At 42.4% G+C, this 25434-nt stretch overlaps 1 protein-coding gene across 6 annotated transcripts in view; it reads left to right on the forward strand.

The window, feature by feature from the left end:
• The window catches only part of FGD4 (FYVE, RhoGEF and PH domain containing 4), a 97162-nt gene extending 77147 nt beyond the window's left edge, over positions 1-20015 (forward strand). For all 6 annotated transcript variants that reach the window (XM_072145293.1, XM_072145294.1, XM_072145298.1 and 3 more), the window contains exons 5-17: positions 869-955; positions 3740-3885; positions 5940-6096; positions 7455-7593; positions 8952-9010; positions 10281-10427; positions 10519-10691; positions 10782-10812; positions 11812-11907; positions 15850-15975; positions 16371-16514; positions 16898-17038; positions 18535-20015. In XM_072145293.1, the coding sequence (XP_072001394.1) occupies positions 869-955; positions 3740-3885; positions 5940-6096; positions 7455-7593; positions 8952-9010; positions 10281-10427; positions 10519-10691; positions 10782-10812; positions 11812-11907; positions 15850-15975; positions 16371-16514; positions 16898-17038; positions 18535-18777 (1689 nt within the window). In that variant the 3' untranslated portion in view covers positions 18778-20015. The remainder of the gene's footprint in view (positions 1-868; positions 956-3739; positions 3886-5939; positions 6097-7454; positions 7594-8951; positions 9011-10280; positions 10428-10518; positions 10692-10781; positions 10813-11811; positions 11908-15849; positions 15976-16370; positions 16515-16897; positions 17039-18534) is intronic.
• The last annotated feature ends 5419 nt before the right edge of the window (positions 20016-25434 follow it).

Consider the following 25434-nt stretch of genomic DNA (forward strand, 5'->3'; position numbering starts at 1 on the left):
AATCCTGGGATATAAATCCAAATTTTACAGTCGTTCTGCTACTAACAACATACACAAAGGCATCTCTGCTGGGAAAATAGCTAACCATGTCTGCAGAGAGCACAGGGCACAGCAGTGTGAGGACAAGCCCCTAATGTACCAATCCTGTGAAATGAATCCATATATCACAATCTTGCTACTACTAACAAAACCCACAAAGTCATGATTACACATTGCTACAGGGAGAATATGTAACGTTGCCTGCACAGAGCACAGCAGTGTGAGGACACGCCCCCAATGTTACAAAGCTGGGATGTAAAAACATATTTTACAGTTCTGCTGCTACTAACAACATATACAAAGTTATGATTACACATCTTTCATACCTAACACTTTCTGCAGAGAGCTAAGACCACAGCAGTGTGAGGACACTCATCCAACACACACACATAGAAGCTACAAGCCTGGAATAAACAGGACTATTCCCAAAACTGACTGAGCTGTAGCGTAGTAAAACTGCTGCCAGATGCCCATTAAATGAAAAAAAAGGCAAAAACTGAAAAGATTAAGAAAAAGTTCAGCAGAATTTGTAACTTTTTAGCAATGGAGGACGACTCAGGTCTCATATTCACTTTATTGTTGTAGATGGAGATGCCCTTTAAATGTTAGGATTTATGACTCATGGTTCTCACATCGATATCAGAATTCCTGTGGTTTGTGGATTATCATTAGGAGACCAAGTAAATGTCAGATGACCTCCTAATTGGGAGTTAATTTTAGATGCTGCAATGTCTCTATGTCCTGCTGCTGAATAGATGCCCAATATCACATCAGCCGCCGGATTACAGCTCTGCAGCCCCTCATAACCTGAGATGTTCCATTTCTCTAGGAGACAAATGAGCAGAAACTTCATAACATCGCAAACGAGCTGCTACAGACAGAACGAGCGTATGTCAGCAGGCTGGAGCTACTGCAGGTAATGGTGACAAGAATATAACTGCTATAATACTGCACCCTATGTACAGGAATATAACTACTATAATACTGCCCCCTATGTACAGGGATATAACTACTATAATCCTGCCCCCTATGTACAAGAATATAACTACTATAATACTGCCCCCTATGTACAAGAATATAACTACTATAATACTGCCCCCTATGTACAGGAATATAACTACTATAATACTGCCCCCTATGTACAGGAATATAACTACTGTAATACTGCCCCCTGTGTACAAGAATATAACTACTATAATACTGCCCCCTATGTACAAGAATATAACTACTATAATACTGCTCCCTATGTACAAGAATATAACTACTATAATACTGCCCCCTATGTACAAGAATATAACTACTATAATACTACCCCCTATGTACAGGAATATAACTACTATAATACTGCCCCCTATGTACAGGAATATAACTACTATAATACTGCCCCCTATGTACAGGAATATAACTACTATAATACTGCTCCCTATGTACAGGAATATAACTACTATAATACTGCCCCCTATGTACAGGAATATAACTACTATAATACTGCCCCCTATGTACAGGAATATAACTACTATAATACTGCCCCCTATGTACAGGAATATAACTACTATAATACTGCCCCCTATGTACAAGAATATAACTACTATAATACTACCCCCTATGTACAGGAATATAACTACTATAATACTGCCCCCTATGTACAGGAATATAACTACTATAATACTGCCCCCTATGTACAGGAATATAACTACTATAATACTGCTCACTATGTACAGGAATATAACTACTATAATACTGCCCCCTATGTACAGGAATATAACTACTATAATACTGCCCCCTATGTACAGGAATATTACTACTATAATACTGCTCCCTATGTACAAGAATATAACTACTATAATACTGCCCCCTATGTACAAGAATATAACTACTATAATACTGCCCCCTATGTACAAGAATATAACTACTATAATACTGCCCCCTATGTACAAGAATATAACTACTATAATACTGCCCCCTATGTACAAGAATATAACTACTATAATACTACCCCCTATGTACAAGAATATAACTACTATAATACTGCCCCCTATGTACAAGCATGTAACTACTATAATACTGCCCCCTATGTACAGGAATATAACTACTATAATACTGCCCCCTATGTACAAGAATATAACTACTATAATACTGCCCCTATGTACAGGAACATAACTACTATAATACTGCCCCCTATGTACAGGGATATAACTACTATAATCCTGCCCCCTATGTACAAGAATATAACTACTATAATACTGCCCCTATGTACAGGAATATAACTACTATAATACTGCCCCCTATGTACAGGAATATAACTACTATAATACTGCCCCCTATGTACAGGAATATAACTACTATAATACTGCCTCCTATGTACAAGAATATAACTACTATAATACTGCCCCCTATGTACAGGAATATAACTACTATAATACTGCCTCCTATGTACAAGAATATAACTACTATAATACTGCCCCCTATGTACAAGAATATAACTAGTATAATACTGCCCCCTATGTACAAGAATATAACTACTATAATACTGCCCCCTATTTACAAGAATATAACTACTATAATACTGCCCCCTATGTACAAGAATATAACCACTATAATAATGCCCCCTATGTACAAGAATATAACTACTATAATACTGCCCCCTATGTACAGGAATATAACTACTATAATACTGCCCCCTATGTACAAGAATATAACTACTATAATACTGCCCCCTATGTACAAGAATATATTTACTATAATACTGCCCCCTATGTACAAGAATATAACTACTATAATACTGCCCCCTATGTACAGGAATATAACTACTATAATACTGCCCCCTATGTACAGGAATATAACTACTATAATACTGCCCCCTATGTACAAGAATATAACTACTATAATACTGCCCCCTATGTGCAAGAATATATTTACTATAATACTGCCCCCTATGTACAAGAATATAACTACTATAATACTGCCCCCTATGTACAAGAATATAACTACTATAATACTGCTCCCTATGTACAGGAATATAACTACTATAATACTGCCTCCTATGTACAAGAATATAACTACTATAATACTGCCCCCTATGTACAAGAATATAACTAGTATAATACTGCCCCCTATGTAGAAGAATATAACTACTATAATACTGCCCCCTATGTACAGGAATATAACTACTATAATACTGCCCCCTATGTACAGGAATATAACTACTATAATACTGCCCCCTATGTACAGGAATATAACTACTATAATACTGCCCCCTATGTACAAGAATATAACTACTATAATACTGCTCACTATGTACAAGAATATAACTGCTATAATACTGCCCCCTATGTACAGGAATATAATTACTATAATACTGCCCCCTATGTACAGGAATATAAATACTATAATACTGCCCCCTATGTACAGGAATATAACTACTATAATACTGCCCCCTATGTACAAAATACTCTCCAAAGACCCCTCCCACTCCTTCTAAAAAGAGGTGGGGTTTCAGAGTCATGTGACACTCCCAAGCATTAGTGATCGGTTTAAATAGTCAATATCGCCCTCTTCTTCACTGATTTTATAGGAATACTACAGATTGTGGTGGTCATTTTCAATTAGTGAGCCCAAATTTTTGTTAAATGTGTATTAATTTAATGAAAAAATATAATTTTTTTAAAATTATAATTGTTTTCTAATTTTATATTTTCAGACCTTTAACAAAGCGCTGGAGAATGAAGCCAAGAAAGGCTCCTTCCCCCCGGACGTTACCTATAAAATATTCTCCAACATTTCCTCTATTCACAGTTTCCACTCTTCATTCCTGCTACCGGACTTGGAGAGTAGAATGAATGAGTGGTGAGTAGTACAGATTACCTATTGTGTACATAATGACAGGTCAAGGATGTAACTCAGGATCATGTATGTACACAGTGACTGCACCAGCAGCAGAATAGTGAGTGCAGCTCTGGAGTATAATACAGGATGTAACTCAGGATCAGTACAGGATAAGTAATGTCATGTATGTACACAGTGACTGCACCAGCAGCAGAATAGTGAGTGCAGCTCTGGAGTATAATACAGGATGTAACTCAGGATCAGTACAGGATAAGTAATGTCATGTATGTACACAGTGACTGCACCAGCAGCAGAATAGTGAGTGCAGCTCTGGGGTATAATACAGGGTGTAACGCAGGATCAGTACAGGATAAGTAATATCCTGTATGTACACAGTGACTGCACCAGCAGCAGAATAGTGAGTGCAGCTCTGGGGTATAATACAGGATGTAACTCAGGATCAGTACAGGATAAGTAATGTCATGTATGTACACTGTGACTGCACCAGCAGCAGAATAGTGAGTGCAGCTCTGGGGTATAATACAGGATGTAACTCAGGATCAGTACAGGATAAGTAATGTCATGTATGTACACAGTGACTGCACCAGCAGCAGAATAGTGAGTGCAGCTCTGGGGTATAATACAGGGTGTAACGCAGGATCAGTACAGGATAAGTAATATCCTGTATGTACACAGTGACTGCACCAGCAGCAGAATAGTGAGTGCAGCTCTGGAGTATAATACAGGATGTAACTCAGGATCAGTACAGGATAAGTAATGTCATGTATGTACACAGTGACTGCACCAGCAGCAGAATAGTGAGTGCAGCTCTGGAGTATAATACAGGATGTAACTCAGGATCAGTACAGGATAAGTAATGTCATGTATGTACACAGTGACTGCACCAGCAGCAGAATAGTGAGTGCAGCTCTGGAGTATAATACAGGATGTAACTCAGGATCAGTACAGGATAAGTAATGTCATGTATGTACACAGTGACTGCACCAGCAGCAGAATTGTGAGTGCAGCTCTGGAGTATAACACAGCTCTGCAGGACGTTGTAATGAATTCTGTCTTGGCTGTGACATTAGGGATGTGGGGTGGGTGGAGGAGCTGTGAGAGAATGGGATTTCTGTCCTGGGCTCAACTGATGCTGTCATATGTTTTCGGCCTGTGAGAGGAGGAACTAGAGAGATTTCTGGGCTCTGGTTATTTAGGGTCTGGTTATTCGGGGTATCCCAGTGTGATCCCCCGGAGGTATTAGCCCTAGCTCTGGCCAGAGTTTCATATACCATAAAAACCCCATAGAAGCTGTAATGGCGGCCATATTGGTTGTCATGCTCCTACAATGGACCCCCTAGCAACCAGTTAGATTCCAGCTCTCATCTTTACAAGTCTCTCGAGAAAGTGAGAGCAGCAAGCTGATTGGTTGGAGTCACCTGTTGTAGGAAACTGCTGCTCCTTTTATTTTTAATGTTTTCTAGTAAAGTTTTTTGATGTCTAAATGTTAAAATTAGATTTGGGAAACTGTCAAAAAGATAAATTAACTTCATCCCCCTTTAAAATGTAAGCTGCACTGAGAGATATTGTTAAGGAAAACTCTTTGAAATGAAAGCAGAGCTCTGATTGGTTGCTTTGGGTATATCCTCAAGAAATGTAGCCCCTCTGAGCGCATAGGGGCGTTTCCTCACACTGCTGTGCTCTTAGCTGTCTGCAATGAGCTGCTTCACAGTCCCCAGCCTGGAACTAAAAGGGGAATTCCTACTCTAGCTTCTCCTTACAACAGAGGGGAGGAGCTGTGATGGAGCTCAATGCAAAGGGGGCGTATCCTCACACTGCTGTGCTCTTATCTCTCTGCATTAAGCTGCTCCACAGCCGCCTCCAGTCATCAACTAAAAGGGAAAATTTCCTCACAACAGAAGTGAGGAGTTGTGAAGCTGCTCATTGCAGAGAGTTAAGAACACAGCAGTGTGAGGGCACATTCCCAATACACTTGGAGTAGCTACAGCCTTAATTTCTAAACCTCTTCACAGTTTACACCTGAAATATATTGAACGTCCTTTCGCCTTTGACAGGTCCATCAGCCCCAGAATCGGAGACATTTTGCAAAAATTGGCACCGTTTTTGAAGATGTACGCGGAGTACGTGAAAAATTTCGACAACGCCATGGAGACTGTGAAAACGTGGATGGATCGGTCGGCGCAGTTTAAACACGTGGTGCAAGAAATCCAGGTGAGACCTCAGATGTAGGGAATACACATATGTATATACAGGCGGTCCTCTACTTAAGGACACTCAACTTACAGACGACCCCTAGTTACAGACGGACCCCTCTGCCCACTGTGACCTCTGGTGACCTCTCTTGATGTTACTATAGTCCCAGGCTGCAATGATCAGCTGTAAGGTGTCTGTTATGAAGCTTTATTCATAATCCTTGGTCCCAGTACAGAAAAAAATTTTGAAACTCCAATTGTCACTGGGGCAAAAAAAAAATTTAATCTGGAGCTACCATTACAAAATATACAGTTTCGACTTACATACAAATTCGACTTAAGAACAAACCTATGGAACCTATCCTGTACGTAACCCGGGGACTGCCTGTGATACCATACTGTGGTGCACAGCAGGCTGGTGCTCTGTTCATAGAGTGACCTCTAGTGGTGAGTCTAAAATATGCAGCAGTCACTTGGTAAAGATAGAAGTTTTTCTTAAAGGGGTTCTCCCTCAATAATGACTTGTCACCTACAGAATAGTGATCATGATTAAGGGGCCCCCACTTTTGTGTTTAGTGGGGGTCCCCAGCAATTACGTATCATCACCTATCATGTGGGTACTGCCCCTTTAAGTTCTGCAACGTTTTAATATACATTGCTACAGTTTCACACCGTTTTAAAGATCTCTGCTTGCTGTTAGTGAATGGGAACGTGAACAGTTGTGGGTTTGATACAATTGTAAACCGTTTTGATATCCAGAATCACTGGTCTTAGACCCCCATAGATCTGATATGGATCTTAAAAAGACGTCTTATGTTCTTAAAGGGAGTGTATGGATTCCCAAATCGCCCTAGAAGTAAAACCAGCACTGCGTAGAGCACTTGATAAACTTTCCAGACCTATCTCTCATATATTCCAACTATAAGTCGGTTTCGAGAAAATCCATTTTTTATCTTTATGCAAATTAGCTCCTACTGGAGGCGGGGCAAAACCTACTTGTGCACCTGTTTCCTCTTTCTTTATGCTACCCATTACAACACAGTACACAGTTTTACACAACACTGGACGTCTCTCATTGAAATAATGTGCAGAAAGATGTTGCAGTGGATATGGCTCCGCCCCTGGAGCACTGAGAAACTCATTTGCATAAAGATAAAAATGAGATTTTCTCCTAAACGACACATTGTTGGAAAACAGCAAAGGAATGTCTGGTTATCTTATAAGGTGCCCTACACAAGGCTGGTTTTATTTGTGTGGGTAATTTGGAGCTGATCGACCCCCTTTAAATTCCCACATATCCCTTCTTATGGGTTGACCTTTGACTCTACCATACCAAATCTCCAAAATGACAAATCTTGTTTGTATTTTCTCACCCAGAGGGAAGGAAAGTGCGGTAGCCTGACGCTACAACATCATATGCTTGAACCAGTGCAAAGGATACCGCGATACGAGATGCTCTTAAAGGACTACCTCCGCAAACTGCCCCAAGACTCGCTGGATCGTAAGGATGCAGAAAGTAAGAGGACCCCATAACTTACATGTATAATGCTGCTGGCTCCTCCTCCAAACTTTTTAATTGCGCTAGTAGTGAGTGGGGCAGATTTACTTACCCGGTCCATTCGCGATCCAGCGGCGCGTTCTGTGTGGAGTATTCGGGTCTTCCGGCGATTCACTAAGGTAGTTCCCCCGATATTCACTAGGTGTCGCTGCTACGCTGAAGTTCCTCGGAGTGCACTGAACTTCACCAAGCCAGGCAGAGTGCAGGTAAGCGCGTGTCCAGCGCCACTTTTTTTTTTTTTAATACAGCGGTTTTTCCGAATCTGTCGGCTTTTCGTATGGCCAAGCCCCCCGATTTCCGTCGCGTGCACACCGGTGCCGATGCGCCACAATCCCATCACGTGCGCCAAAACCCTGGGGCAATTCAGGGAAAAACAGCACAAAACGGAAAAATTCGGGTAACCCGCCGGAAAAACGCGATTCGGGCCCTTAGTAAATGACCCCCAGTGTTCTAATTTCCCTGCAGTGCCCCCAGAGCCAAAATGTAGTATTACACCTCTCCTTTTGAAATCAATAGGGGTCATTTACTAAGGGCCCGATTCGCGGTTTCCCGACGTGTTACCCGATTTTGGCGCCCGTGATCGGATTGTGGCGCATCGGCGCCGGCGGCATGCACGCGACAGAAATCAGGGGACGCGGCCGTAAAAAAAACCGATGGATCCGGAAAAACCGCCGCATTTAAAAAAATAAAGTGTCGCTCGACGCGCGCTTACCTTCACCCACGATAGGACGGTGAACTTCCGTGCATTCCGATGGTCTTCAGCGCAGCAGCGCCACCTGGTGGACGTCGGAGGAACTGCCTTAGTGAATCCCGGCCGGAAGACCCGAATCCACCGCAGAGAACGCGCCACTGGATCGCGAATGGACCAGGTAAGTAAATCTGCCCCATTATGTTCTGGTGTGTAAAGTAGGAAAGTAGCAGCACTCCGTTTCCAATTCAAAGGTGTTTTATTCACCAGGTGAATATACAGTAACGTTTCAGCTAGCTCAATGTAGCCAAAAGTGTTACATGGCGGGTTTAAATCCCCCCCCGCAGAATGTGACGTCAGTGATGACGTTTAACAATATAAATTAAGAGTGTACGTAATGTTATCATAACACAGTGACATAGTAATACATAATAAGTAAATATCAGAATTGTGCGTGATTTGTAAGCATGACGTATAACAAGATAACAAACACAGCGACTCCCACGATATAGAAGAATGATCTGCGCATGTCCGAGCGTTGCTTAGTAACCTCACAAACAGTGCGTGAAAAAATAAACAAGGCGATTGTCAAGTCTCTCCATGACCCCTGATACTTTCTTTCTTGCAGAGTCCTTGGAAATAATTTCAACGGCAGCGAGTCACTCAAATACGGCGATCCGCAAAATGGTGAGTGATCTATCCATCTAATCTATCCATGGGATGGCACATCTATCTCTGTTCTCATAATGCCGCCATATAGTGCATATATAATAATAATAATACTGACCTATTTATGTCACATCAAAAAAGAATAACCTAAGTCTTCTCCATCCTGCTGGTCTAGGACCATGGAGATGGCCGATAGATGGTTAAGAACAACCCTTATGACTCCCAGTAGCTGAACCATTTTGCCCTCTACTGGACTTGCCTTTGGGGCTCATAATTGTGGCGGGGTGTAACTAGGAGATGCAGGACCCCATACAAGACTTCTGAATGGGGTCCTCCTTCCCCCTTTAAAAAGAATATACGGTACATATTTGTATACTCACACATGAGATTTACAATCACACACACACCATATATACATACATACAGCATATACACACATACATACATCATATGCACAGACACACACCATATATACATACATACAGCATATACACACATACATGCATCATATGCACAGACATACAGTATATACACCTCACATATGCACACACCTAGAGCAAATACATACAATACCATATACAGACATACAGTATATAAACATCACATATGCACACAAATAAAGATGATATACACATCACATATACACACGCTGTAAGCAAATACATACAATACCATATACAGACATACAGCATATACAAAGCCAATACCTCAGATGCTGGGGCCCTCTGACACTATGGGCCCCATAGCAGCACTACAGCTGCTACCCCGGCAGTTACACCCCTGTACTGGTCTAATCCGGGGATTTCAGAGTCATGTGATCTAGATTCAAATTAGTCCAATCACACCGTTCCTATGCACTACAATCTATGAGGGCCCCTTAGGATAGGGTTAATTCCTTAAAAATTTCATATTTAGACATGGTCATTGTCTCCTGATATGGTATACGGAGCGGGTTGTCATAGTCAGACTTGCACTGAGGCCACAATTTATTTCCTTAAAGGGGTGGTCTGGTCATAGCAAGTTAAGCCCTATTCTGACTGATCGGTGGGGGTCTCAGATGGGACTCCCAAGGATCACGAGAACGGAGGTCTGTTGCACCCCCGTGGCACCCGGAGTGACCAGAGCACCCAGTCGCGCATACACCAGCTACTCCCTTCATCTCTAAGGTGCTGGTGTGATCTGTGGTGGTCCCATCATGGAGACCTCCGCCGATCAGCAAATTAGGCCCTAACTTACAATGACCAGACAACCCCTTTTAACCTTGCGATGGATTTCTGGTGGTCTACAGGAAAACCTGAAGAAGCTACTGATGGTCTATGAGATGCTGGGAGAAGAAGAGGACATTGTCCACCCCTCTAATGAGTTCATAAAGGAAGGACAGATTCTTAAACTGGCCGCCCGTAACACGTCAGCCCAAGAACGACACCTCTTCCTGGTGAGTCTTGGTAGTTGACGAATACAATCAGTCCCTATTAGTATTTGCGTAAGATTTCATCGGTAATGACCATCACCTTCTCCGCTTTCAGTTCAACAACATGCTACTCTACTGCGTGCCCAAGTTCAGTCTGGTGGGGGCCAAGTACTCTCTGCGGACAAAAATCGGACTGGATGGCATGAAGGTGGTGGAGACCCAGAACGAGGACTATCCGCACACATTCCAGATCTCCGGAAAGGAGCGGACACTAGAGTTACAGGCCAGGTAACCCTTCCCCCTTAAGAATTTGTTATAATCAGTGTCTTAAATCTTTATTTCTGTGATTATTTACGCATCCTTTATCCTTTATTTCAGCTCTGAACAAATCAAGAAAGAATGGATCAAGGTAAGTGATGATGACCGAGCATCATTGTGATGGTGGTGGCCATTGTATTGCTAAAAAAAGACCAAAAAAAGGTGGAGTTTGATTTTAGAGGGGACTTGTCACCAAGTACAGAATGCTGAATGACCTACCTCATTTAGTCGACGTCGTCTCCCGGATCAATTTGGTGTTTGTTTTTTTTTAATCCTTCCACCCATTCAAAAGATATGACCCCTGGAAGTTTATATGTGAATTAGTGCATAGTAGCTAAGAGGGTGGTAACCTTTTTCATAAACCCACCCCCAGGGAACTCAGAAAGTTACCGCCCCTTTGGCTTGGACGTGCTTGTTCACATATAAACTTCCGAGGGCCATATCTTGTGAACAGGTGGGCGGATTTAAATAAAACAAACGCCAAATTGATCAGGGGCACGGCGGCAATTAGATGAGGTATGTTATGAATGTTTTTCATAATTTTTTTTTACTGGTTGGTAGGATTGTTTTAAACTATTGGACAACCTACCTACAGGAACAATAGTGGAAATTCTTCTAAAAAACAAACTTTCCTTTCCTCGGACAAGTAAATACTTGTATACCCAGAGTCCTTGTATATTCAGGACTCTGCATTATGTAGTCCCTCTGTTGTTCCTCCTGGAAATATAGGAACAAACTACTTTCAATTGGATTTTGAGTTGCCCTTTTTAATGAAGCCTACTCCTTTATACTCTGGTCATGTACAATCGGAGATGATTGTTGCTAAGGGGTAATAACTGATAATACAATTTGACAATATCCGTCTGATCTTTCCAGGAAGAATAACAGAGACAAATATAATAATTTAAGAAATTAACTATGATTCTCAAGTTATCCACAGCCATTGAGTAAGGAATAGTTCCCGTTTTTCTCCATTCTGACGTAAACCTGTAGAACCCCCATCTATGAAGTCCTTGTTGTTGTTGTAGTCGTAGTCAGACACCCCCCTGGAAGTGTGTAATCACATGTCTCATTCATTGTTTCCTTTCAGGCTTTGGAAACTGCAATTTCCGAATTTCAGCAGCGGAATGAAACTTTTATAATCGCTCAAGCCAAAAAAACTGAGGAGGCTTCTCAGGAAGTTTCTGTAAGTTGTGACTAAGAGAGAAGTAACACTAAAGAATGGTTCCTCTTTTATATAATGAAGGTCATATTTAGTCCAAATTATCAAATACCAGAAGGTGGTGCAGATTTCTCTCTCCTCACCCTGGGAGGAATGTTCTACTGGGATCACTGCTGCCCCCTGCTGAGTGACACCAGAAAAGCATGTTAAGGGTTATATCTCATAAAGAGGAAAAATCTGCTTCTGGATTGAAAACATCCAATCGGTGTTGCTAACTTTTTGTAAAGTTCCTAAGTTACATCCTGTATTATACCCCAGAGCTGCACTCACTATTCTGCTGCTGGTGCAGTCACTGTGTACATACATGACATTAGTTATCCTGTACTGACCCTGAGTTACATCCTGTATTATACCCCAGAGCTGCACTCACTATTCTGCTGCTGGTGCAGTCACTGTGTACATACATGACATTACTTATCCTGTACTGATCCTGAGTTACATCCTGTATTATACCCCAGAGCTGCACTCACTATTCTGCTGCTGGTGCAGTCACTGTGTACATACATGACATTACTTATCCTGTACTGACCCTGAGTTACATCCTGTATTATACCCCAGAGCTGCACTCACTATTCTGCTGCTGCAGTCACTGTGTACATATATGACATTACTTATCCTGTACTGATCCTGAGTTACATCCTGTATTATACCCCAGAGCTGCACTCACTATTCTGCTGCTGGTGCAGTCACTGTGTACATACATGACATTACTTATCCTGTCCTGATCCTGCGTTACATCCTGTATTATTCCCCAGAGCTGCACTCACTATTCTGCTGCTGCTGCAGTCACTGTGTACATACATGACATTACTTATCCTGTACTGATCCTGAGTTACATCCTGTATTATACCCCAGAGCTGCACTCACTATTCTGCTGCTGGTGCAGTCACTGTGTACATACATGACATTACTTATCCTGTACTGACCCTGAGTTACATCCTGTATTATACTCCAGAGCTGCACTCACTATTCTGCTGCTGGTACAGTCACTGTGTACATACATGACATTACTTATCCTGTACTGATCCTGCGTTACATCCTGTATTATACCCCAGAGCTGCACTCACTATTCTGCTGCTGGTGCAGTCACTGTGTACATATATGACATTACTTATCCTGTACTGATCCTGAGTCACATCCTGTATTATACTCCAGAGCTGCACTCACTATTCTGCTGCTGCTGCAGTCACTGTGTACATACATGACATTACTTATCCTGTACTGATCCTGAGTTACATCCTGTATTATACCCCAGAGCTGCACTCACTATTCTGCTGCTGGTGCAGTCAATGTGTACATACATGACTTTACTTATCCTGTACTGATCCTGAGTTACATCCTGTATTATACCCCAGAGCTGCACTCACTATTCTGCTGCTGGTGCAGTCACTGTACATACATGACATTACTTATCCTGTACTGATCCTGAGTTACATTCTGTATTATACCCCAGAGCTGCACTCACTATTCTGCTGCTGGTGCAGTCACTGTGTACATACATGACATTACTTATCCTGTACTGATCCTGAGTTACATCCTGTATTATACCCCAGAGCTGCACTCACTATTCTGCTGCTGGTGCAGTCACTGTGTACATACATGACATTACTTATCCTGTACTGATCCTGAGTTACATCCTATATTATACACCAGAGCTGCACTTACTATTTTGCTGCTGGTGCAGTCACTGTGTACATACATGACATTACTTATCCTGTACTGATCCTGAGTTACATCCTGTATTATACCCCAGAGCTGCACTCACTATTCTGCTGCTGGTGCAGTCACTGTATACATACATGACATTACTTATCCTGTACTGATCCTGAGTTACATTCTGTATTATACCCCAGAGCTGCACTCACTATTCTGCTGCTGGTGCAGTCACTGTGTACATACATGACATTACTTATCCTGTACTGATCCTGAGTTACATCCTGTATTATACCCCAGAGCTGCACTCACTATTCTGCTGCTGGTGCAGTCACTGTGTACATACATGACATTACTTATCCTGTACTGATCCTGAGTTACATCCTATATTATACACCAGAGCTGCACTTACTATTCTGCTGCTGGTGCAGTCACTGTGTACATACATGACATTACTTATCCTGTACTGATCCTGAGTTACATCCTGTATTATACCCCAGAGCTGCACTCACTATTCTGCTGCTGGTGCAGTCACTGTATACATACATGACATTACTTATACTGTACTGATCCTGAGTTACATCCTGTATTATACTCCAGAGCTGCACTCACTATTCTGCTGCTGGTGCAGTCACTGTGTACATACATGACATTACTTATCCTGTACTGATCCTGAGTTACATCCTGTATTATGCACCAGAGCTGCACTCACTATTCTGCTGCTGGTGCAGTCACTGTGTACATACATGACATTACTTATCCTGTACTGATCCTGAGTTACATCCTATATTATACACCAGAGCTGCACTTACTATTCTGCTGCTGGTGCAGTCACTGTGTACATACATGACATTACTTATCCTGTACTGATCCTGAGTTACATCCTGTATTATACCCCAGAGCTGCACTCACTATTCTGCTGCTGGTGCAGTCACTGTGTACATACATGACATTCCTTATCCTGTACTGATCCTGAGTTACATCCATTATTATACCGCAGAGCTGCACTTACTATTCTGCTGCTGGTGCAGTCACTGTGTACATACATGACATTACTTATCCTGTACTGATCCTGAGTTACATCCTGTATTATACCCCAGAGCTGCACTCACTATTCTGCTGCTGGTGCAGTCACTGTATACATACATGACATTACTTATCCTGTACTGATCCTGAGTTACATCCTGTATTATACCCCAGAGCTGCACTCACTATTCTGCTGCTGGTGCAGTCACTGTGTACATACATGACATTACTTATCCTGTACTGATCCTGAGTTACATCCTGTATTATGCACCAGAGCTGCACTCACTATTCTGCTGCTGGTGCAGTCACTGTGTACATACATGACATTATTTATCCTGTACTGATCCTGAGTTACATCCTATATTATACACCAGAGCTGCACTTACTATTCTGCTGCTGGTGCAGTCACTGTGTACATACATGACATTACTTATCCTGTACTGATCCTGAGTTACATCCTGTATTATACCCCAGAGCTGCACTCACTATTCTGCTGCTGGTGCAGTCACTGTGTACATACATGACATTCCTTATCCTGTACTGATCCTGAGTTACATCCATTATTATACCGCAGAGCTGCACTCACTATTCTGCTGCTGGTGCAGTCACTGTGTACATACATGACATTACTTATCCTGTACTGATCCTGAGTTACATACTATATTATACTCCAGAGCTGCACTCACTATTCTGCTGCTGGTGCAGGCACTGTGTACGTACATGACATTACTTATCCTGTACTGATCCTGAGTTACATACTATATTATACTCCAGAGCTGCACTCACTATTCTGCTGCTGGTGCAGTCACTGTGTACATACATGACATTACTTATCCTGTACTGATCCTGAGTTACATCCTGTATTATACCCCAGAGCTGCACTCACTATTCTACTGCTGGTGCAGTCACTGTGTACATACATGACATTACTTATCCTGTACTGATCCTGAGTTACATCCTGTATTATACCCCAGAGCTGCACTCACTATTCTGCTGCTGGTGCAGCCACTGTGTACATACATGACATTACTTATCCTGTACTGATCCTGAGTTACATCCTGTATTATACCCCAGAGCTGCACTCACTATTCTGCTGCTGGTGCAGTCACTGTGTACATACATGACATTACTTATCCTGTACTGATCCTGAGTTACATACTATATTATACTCCAGAGCTGCACTCATTATTCTACTAAAGTTCATCTTCTGATCCTTCTCTATTCCAGAGTGCTGAGCTTGGGCTCCGGGCCCCAAGATGGATCAGAGACAATGAGGTGACCATGTGCATGAAATGCAAAGAGCAGTTTAACGCACTGACCAGAAGGAGGCATCATTGCCGGGCATGTGGATATGTAAGTCTGTGGTCTTGTATAATGGGGGTTGAATACGGTGCATTGTCTTGTAACTTCTTCATGGTAGAATGAAAGTGGCCGCATCGGTTTAGATAACCTTACTCTAATGCGTATGGCCCCCTTATTTATTTAAGGGTTATCCTTGGTGGCCATCCATGGTCATTGGTGAACAGCCCAGAAACCCCTTTTAACATCCCAGGTGGCCAAGGGTAGACAAGGTTTTAATCTACCTGGTGGTCTAGGGTTATGAAGATGATTAAAGTGATAGTCCATGATTAGAAATACATGGTTTCTTTCTTCTGGACACAGCGCCACCCCCCTCCCACAGGCCATTAATGGTAAAGCAGGTCTTCTATACTCCGACAGCTGATGTATATATTCTTTGTTCCTCATAGGTGGTTTGCTGGAAATGTTCTGACTACAAAGCTGAACTTAAATATGATGGGAATAAATCAAATAAAGTGTGTAAGGACTGTTATAATATACTAATAGGGTCTAACAACAGCGAGGAGAAAGAGAAGAGAAGGGGCATACTGGAGGTGAGTCTTGACTCTCAACTACAACGCCAAAAAAAATGTAATCATGAGAAACCATTTGTGGCTGAAACGGACCTGACCATTGAGAAAGGAACCTGTTTCTGTACAATGACGCTCCTCGTGGGCGGAGACAAGGCTCTTCAGGGTTACACCCCTGCTTTGATTTCTATACAAACTAACAGTGAATGTAAAATTATATTCTCTGATTCAGAACACCAAAGTAAGAGACCATTTCAAGGCTATGGATTGGATAGGATCAGTGGGGTCCCCATGGGTGGGGCCTCTAGCAGGATACTTTTTGATTGTAGAAGAGCCCCTTTAAGCTTATCTCATCACTCATAACTTCATATATTTTTTTGTTTTCCTTTGTTTCTCCCCATTGTCAGATTGAGTCTGCGGAGGTCTCGGTAAACAGCGTAATCTGCAGTTTCCTACAGTATAACGAGAAGTCGAAGCCTTGGCAGAAGGTTTGGTGCGTGATCCCGAAACACGAGGCTCTTGTGTTATACATGTATGGGGCACCACAGGTAAGACGCGCATTCACATAGCGGCTATTCCTCACGACTCTCTATACACATGCACACAAAGTGCATACACTTTTTAGACCCAGCTCTAGAAATTAGGGGCATTATCTGGGTGAGTCGATGGGGCGTGGCTTACAGAGCACCACCCTGAAGGAGCTAACTGAGTGTATACCCAGGGGGCAGGACTTAAAGGGAACCTGTCACCTGGTTTTACCCCACTTAACTACCAGCCCCCTCAGGTAGTGTATAAAATATCTTTTCTAGAATTTCGTCTTTTACATGACCTATGAAAAATTTCCTTCAAAGTCAGGCAAATATGACTCATCTCACCTCATTTTCACATTAAATGAGTCAAGTTGGTTGAAGAAGGAGTGTCACCTCAGAAACCCCCATCTGTGGTTCTATAGAACCTAGATGATAAGAGCCTCATCTTTTAGATCATATCACATGAGTTAAAAACCGGTGATACAGGCAGTTAAAGGCATAGCAAGAAATGCAAGCAGTAACTACAGATCTAGTTTTCGAACAATGTTTTAATTGCCTTTATTTCCAGTTATGTAGATCACAGAACCATAAGCCTTATTGGATCTTAAAGATGAGATTGTACTCTTTAATATGACACCAGCAGCATGTTTCTAGGTGCTATATAACCAAAGATAGGGACTTCTGAATGACACTCCACTGGCCATTGCTAAACTTGACTCATCTCATTAGAAAATTAGAAGAGTCATATTTGCCTGATTTGGGGGGAATTTTTTTTTTTATAGGTAAATGGGTGAGATTTCACATAAAAGAGGGAATTTTAGAAAGAACATTTCATCCCCTGCCTAAGGGGAGTAGTAGTTTAGTGGCGTAAAACCTGGTGACAGGTTCCCATTAAATAAACCAAAATGACCAATTTAAGTATCTCCATTAAAAACAAAGGATTGGACATGTTTAAATTTTGTATGTCTGATTCATCCCAAACCCAGTTTTTCCGCAGTAAGAATAGTTAATTAAAAATGAGAGGAATTTCCCTAAGTATAAAACTTATCACAGGGATCGATTCTGATCGGCAGGTAGCTCAACAAGAAGTGTTGCGTTTTCCTGCAGTGACATCTGCAGGTGAAATTTAGTATTGCAACGGTACTTATTCAAATCAGTGGACTGTAAAGTACGGTACGGTATGTTAGGTCCTCCAGACAGAGGGAAACTTTTTGCATTGGCTAAATTACAAAAGTCCAAAATAAAGTGTCCCTTATTTGTCATCTAGGTTTAGGTTTTATTAAAACTGATTTAAAATCTTTAAGACACACGAAAGGTTTACAAATGTAGAAAGACATTTTTGCAAAAATAGCGCCCCACCAGTCTACAGGTTGTCTTCGGCATTGCAGTTGAGCTTTCTAAATTTCAGTGGCATTAGGCTGCAGTACCGGGCACATCCTATGGCCCAAAGTGGCGCTGTTTCTAGAATAAAGTATATCAATATCAATATTTTTTTTCTCAATTTTTGCCTGCAGGATGTCAAAGCTCAAGCCACAATTCCGCTTCTGGGTTACACTGTAGAAGAATCGCCTCGTGGAGTAGACCTTCCCTATAGCTTCAGACTAACTCAGTCTAAGTTTGTGCACGGCTTCTCGGCTGACAGTGAAGAACTCAAGCAGAGGTGGCTTAAAGTCATCAACTTAGCAGTCATTGGGGAGACCACGAGTGATAGGGAGGAGAATGGCGCTGAAGATGGACACTTGGAATCTTCTTCTTAGTCCTCTTCCTGACACCCCAATGAAATGTGAGCACAAGACTAAGAAAGCCTTGATCTTCAGATCTGACTATAGACCTAGGAACCATCTTCTAGGGTGTACGTTTTGTTCAGTGCCAACCGTGAGAATCCAGAGTCCATACACGTGGTGGTATGGACCTTCGAGGTGGTGAGAAGAACACTTGGTGGACATCGGGTCTTGGCCAGTGGTTTGGATCAATTTTTCACTACATAGTGACATTTATGGACCTTCAGATGGAAGTTCCTTTAGAGTTGAGAACATCTGGTTCCAAAACAAGGATAAGGAGAAACCCTACTGTCATTAGAAGGACAACAACTCCTAAGGGCTTCGATGTGAAACCTTCAGATGTAAGTTCCTTCAAGAAGAACTTCAGAGTTGAGAACATCTGGTTCCAATACAAGGATAAGGAGGAACCCTACTGTCATTAGAAGGATAACAACTCCTAAGGGCTTCGATATGAAACCTTCAGATGGAAGTTCCTTCAAGAAGAACTTCAGAGTTGAGAACATCTGGTTCCAATACAAGGATAAGGAAGAACCCTACTGTCATTAGGACAACCACCCCCAAGGGCTTCGATGTGTAACCTTCAGATGGAAGTTCCTTCAAGAAGAACTTTAGAGATGAGAACATCTGATTCCAAAACAAGGATAAGGAGGAACCCTACTGTCATTAGAAGGACAACAACTCCTAAGGGCTTCGATGTGAAACCTTCAGATGGAAGTTCCTTCAAGAAGAACTTTAGAGTTGAGAACATCTGGTTCCAAAACAAGGATAAGGAGGAACCCTACTGTCATTAGAAGGACAACAACCCCCAAGCTCTTTGATGTGAAACCCCGCCCCATAACGTTTTAGGATCTCAGCTATTTTAGTAGTAATCGCACAATCGGCTACAAGATGAAATCGTAACATCCTCCTCGATTCATAGAAAATTTTAAAGGCACACTGGTTCGATAGAGAAAGCACACGGAGTCTCGAAGCGAGGTCCTTAAGAAAGTTCTATAGACGAAATTATTGTAAATTGAGAATTCTGGACTTTATTATTTGCACTCAGATTTTATTTATTAATTAAATATTGTCCTTTGTAATACAACATGGCGACTGTCATCCTGCTGGCGGTGAATATGTCACCTTTAAAGTGAATGTCCTCCTTTATAGAAACTTGATGTTTTTTATGTCCGTCAATCTACTCTGAATAATTTTCTAATATATCTTCATTGTCATGAATGGTCCTTTTTTTTTAATTTTTTTTATACAAAGCTCCAAATCTCCTCTGAAAGAGAACAATTTGGTTATTTGAAGCCACCACTAGGTGGAGCTCACTGCAAACTGTGTTATGACAGAGTTCAATGTATAAACGGTATACGTCAGCTTCAGAGCTCCATCTAGTGGTGGCTGCAGGAACTTAAAATGTAATTACTTTCCTCTATGATTACGGATTTGCTCTGTAATAAAATTAGAGCACCGACCTCTATTCTAACGCTCAATGGGGAACAAAAAATGTAAGTTATGGGAAACCTCTTCCTATAAAAAATTTAGTTATAGAGAGTTTCCACTTTTTTTTATCCTACTTTCCATCATATTTTGAGGTTGTTTCATATCTTAGGTTTTTTCCCCTTCTTCTTCAATCCATTGCCTAAATATCTGGTTGTGTCGCACAGTGGGGGAGGGGGGCAGCCATTTTGGTGTTTGAGGTGCCTCAGGGATTGGTCTATGTATAGTATATATATAGTTGTCAAAATGCTGGGTTGAAGGAACACACCGAGCAACAAATTATAAACTATTATTTACGACTGTCTTTGTTGCTCAATGAAACCAATCAGAGAACAACTTTTGTTTTAAAGGGATTGTCCGATCTAAGTACTTAACTTGCTGATTGGTGGAGGTCTCAGTAATGGGACTCCCATGAATTACGAAAATGGGGGTCTGATGTACTGCTGTTGCAACCCGAGATGACCGGATCAGCCGGTCGGGCATCCGTGGGTTGCCACGTATCTATGCAGCTGATGAGATCGCTGAGTACAGCGCTCGGCTATCTCCGTCAGCTCAATACGACTGCTCCGTTCATCTGGTGTGTAACGAGGGTACATCAGACCCCAGTTCTAGTGATCAGTGGGGGTCCCATGATGGAGATCCCCACCGATCAGCAAGATGATTAGATGGGACAACCCTTTAAGAAATAAAAGGCTTAGCTCTGATTTGTTGCAAAGGCAACAAAGTTCAATAAATAAGTGCCACAGTTTTATGGCTACCTCAGGCATACCCCCTTCCTATGGGTAGCATAACACAGAGTGTTTCTTTAATGGGTGGCTCACTAATAATAGGTGGCTAAATTTGCAAAATGGCTGCCGAATTAGGTTTGGTGATATTATCCGCCTCTAAAGGGGATTTACCACTAATAACCCCTATGAACAGGGTAATAGATACGTGTAAGTGTCTGATTTACTGATGGTTCAACCATCAGGACCCCCAGTTATTATAAAAGTGCGAAAGCGGATGTGATCATCTTTCTATTCACTATATTCACTATAATACATTGGATTACTCTCATGGGGGCAATAACCACATGGTGCTATAACATAGAAACTGTACTGTAATAGCGAATACAGGGGGGCTCTGTCACCTTTAAGGCTCTGTAAACATTTACATGGAGAGTTACACCTTTGGACTACAATGGCGTCCTTTGTTTTGGCGGGAAAATTCTAGCCGGATGCTGTGATTTTTTTTTTAACACTTGAAAACTTTCCTGTGACCTCTGTGAGTCTCCTAAATAGAGGGGAGACCTCCAGGAGATCCGAAAGAGGGGGAAAACCTCAGTCTCCCCTCAAGCTGGAGGCCATTTTGTATACAACGTCCGCAAATAATGTGAAGACACGAACAAGGGCGTGACGGCCATGTTACACACTTATGCCATAAAAGTGGTGTTTTTTTTCGACAAAATGGGAGCCTGGCCCTCTCAAAAATTTCACCAAATGTTCTGTCAACGAATGGTTATAGGTGATATCATGATGACATCAATCTTCTCAAAGATTTTACCTCAGAAATCCAGTAAAAACACCGCATTTCCCACAAGGCACCACAGTAAACTACCGTATATGCTGTGCAGACACTGAACAAGCAATAAATCAGGTCGCACTAGGCCGCAAAAGCATCAAAGGATCCCCCCCCGTGGGCCTAATAGTAATGTCGAGCCGAGGACAACCCAATTTGGAGGCTTTTTTACGGGCGGCGGGCCCTCAGACTCATATAATCTGGTAGGCCCTAGGATCCCCAATCATAGTTTAACTATAATATGAGACCTAATGTAAGGGGCAATGGGTCACAAAAGGTTCCAGTTGTGATGTGACATACCCTGCATCTGGACCCCAGAGCTCTGCCTGTGTAATTCTGCTCCATATTACTGAACACTTCTCCTGAGGGCCTGGTTATAATCATCATGATGCGGAGAGCCAAGTTTCTGGTAGTCTGTAATTACTCCTCTCATAAAATGCACTTGCTGTGGATACCGGGGTGGGGTTTGGCAGTAAAACCCGAGTCAATCTGAGGTAAATATATTGCTGGGCCTGGTGATCTGATTATAAAAGCTGCCCGTGTTTGGGTGCGTTCACATTGCATTCCGCTGTAGTAGTCAATAGTTGTAGTCGTAGTCAGGGGACATCCATTCAAATACTCAGTGTGCTTGGGTGGGTGGGTTTACCCTCCGGGGACATCGTCAGTAGTAGTGGGGCCCTTATGCAGTGACAACACTTCTGATGGGGGTTTTTCCACAATCCTACCATCTCTATCAGTCCTGTTTCGAATGAGTGTAGCAGTTCTCGTGTGTGACTATCGGGATATGGGACCCATGTTCATACCAGCGGGGTAAGTTGAAGATCCTAAGCCTCAATTATAGTGTTTATGATGATTATCGTATTGGTCTCTTTGCGTAGGGAAGAGACACCATATTGTTCCTGTAGGCCCGGGTGCAACTGTAACCCCTTTAGTTACATCCCTGGTAGGGTTCCTATTACTGACCCCCCAACACTTTTCTTTAATCCTTTGGACAGGGAATAAGTTACCCCTTTAAAGCTAAAGGGGTAGTCCAACAACTAAGTAATGGCCGATTTTGTGTATGAAATAAGTGGCTGATTTATGTCCTCTTTTAACATTTTAATAAAGTTTTTGATCCCTTTAAGCATATAAGTGGATGTACATCTCCTGTTCCTGCCCCCGAAAGGTTGGAAATGACTGTAAAAGATATATTAGACCCATTTCACAGCATCCAAACCTGAATCCGTTTTGGGTATACAGCTCCACTGCAGACTAGTGTATTTCTATAGTCCATACAATGGATGCAATTAAAAGCACCGCCTTCTTTATGTATATTCATAACGACATTACGCATCGGCACAGACCATACGGTGCATCTATGACGCAACATGAAAGCAAAAGTACCAATGTAAAACCTCAACACGACCTCACTAGCCGCGGCAAAGTCATGGGTCATCGGGACGCTTCGGTGCTTACTAAGCCTTGTTTGGTTTTACAGGGTTCTCCGATTATGGTGCCTTAGTTATTACCATGTACTAAATATTTGTCATGGCACAAACTCCACAAAGTGAAGCCAAGTGCCAGTCCGCAGCTGCAAAGCCGACTCACAGTCATCTTGCAACGACATTGAAATCTTAAGCTGGCCACGTCCGTTCCCACACTATACACCCTTCTAATTTTTATTGAAAAAATCATTCAGATTTTTCAAAAAAAAAAGAAAAGAAAACTTAAAGGGGTTGCCCAAAAGCTTAAAAAACATGGCTGCCCTCTTCCATCAACAGTGCTACACCTGTCCATGGGCTGTGTCTGGTGTCGCAGATTATAATTTAATATAGCTGAGCTGCTGTTCCACATTCAACCCATTGTGACAACATAGCGCGACCCAAAGTGGCCATGTTTTTTGTAAACCTGTACAGCCCCTTTAAGATGCTGTCTCTACGTAGTTCTCTCAGAAGGAGTTTTTTTTACTTTTACGTTGGCCAAGAAATTGTCTAGTAGGTCGAATTTTTACCTCCTAAAGTTACAATACTTACTATATGTTAGTAGCTGTTTTTGTCTGACACAAAGCTCCAAATCCTCTGCACAGACCGGAAATGAAAGAGAACGTTATTATTCCCCCTGTTTCTGCTCATAATATATATAAACAGCTTTCTTCACTACAGTCTGTGTCTAAATTTGCACTAATCTCGCATCTTCTGTTGGAAACCTAGCTGCTGGGACTCCCATTTCCCCCCTACCCTCTCCATTGACTGTTTGTAATCTCACACCTCAATGAGCTTTGTGTGTTTTGCTAGCAAGAGGGAATTCAGTAGAGATTTTGGAGGGAAAAGGAGAAGTGATGGAGGATTTTAAGAACCAAAATAAGTGAAGAAAAAGGAACCCTGTGTCTGTGAGCGACTCTGTAGCTGCTGTGGCTCACGGTTCCTCCTCCCCTCTCCATAGACTTCCATGTAATCTTTAACATCTGCCAAAGGGAGGTTAAAGGTCAAAATCTTTAACCTCAGCCTTATTATAGGGTTATAATAGAGTGCAATGCACAAACAGTATGTTGTAAGCTCGTGAGCTCCCCCTAGCGTTGGCTACACATAACCGCAATGTAATTTTTGTCCAAGCAGAGGATTTGCTGCTCTGTTTCGGGAAATATTAAGCTCCGGCCGCCATGAGATCCTGGCACAATTGTAATGAAGCCAGTGATGTTTTTGAGTCCCTTTTCTGTACGATGCTGGACTTTGGTTGTAGATTTTTCCTGTATTATATGTATATTTGGTATTAGAGGAGCCTTTGTGTTGTACAAGGAGACGAGAAGCACTTTAATTCTGGTTTAATAGCTGAAAATTTGTATATAAAAATTTTAAATTCTCAATCTTTGAATCCGATGAATCTTGTCTTGGTAAGAAATAAAATTCCTACAGCTGGTCACCGTGATGTGCGGGTTATTGGTTTATTTTTGCAGTCGAATTTCTCCTGGACTGTGATATTGATGGACTGTCCTTGTGATGAGATCCGTGTGGGTGGGGTGTTGTGAAGTCCCAGCAGTTGGACCTCCGTCGATAACGTCTCAAAACCATCACTGGGACATGACTGCGGGCGGACCAGCTGCCAGGATGTGACCGGTGGTGGACTAGCTTCCAGGATGGGACCGCGGGCAGACCAGCTGCTAGGAGATGACCGGGGGATGACCAGTTGCCAGGACACGACTGCGGGCGGACCAGCTGCCGGGACATGACAGGGGGCAGACCGGTTGCCAGGACATGACTGCAGGCGGACCAGCTGCCAGGACGTGACAGTGACGGACTAGCTTCCAGGATGGGACCGCGGGCGGACCAGCTGCTGGGACATGACCGGGGCGGACCAGTTGTCGGGACATGAGATGGCGGACTAGCTGCCGGGACGAGACCGCGGGTGGACCAGCTGGCGGGACGTGACTGGTGGAGGACCAGCTGCCGGGATTTGATTGGGGGCGGACCAGCTGCCAGGACGTGACTGCTGATGGACTAACTGCCGGGATGTGTGGTCAGACATGTAATTTTGTGGGAAGCTACCACTACCTGTAGGGGGTGCTGGTGTCATGACAGAAGGTACTTCATCTCTAAACAATATATAACTAGATGG

This window comes from Engystomops pustulosus, chromosome 4 (assembly GCF_040894005.1).
Source record: "Engystomops pustulosus chromosome 4, aEngPut4.maternal, whole genome shotgun sequence".
Classification (NCBI taxonomy): Eukaryota; Metazoa; Chordata; class Amphibia; order Anura; family Leptodactylidae; genus Engystomops; species Engystomops pustulosus.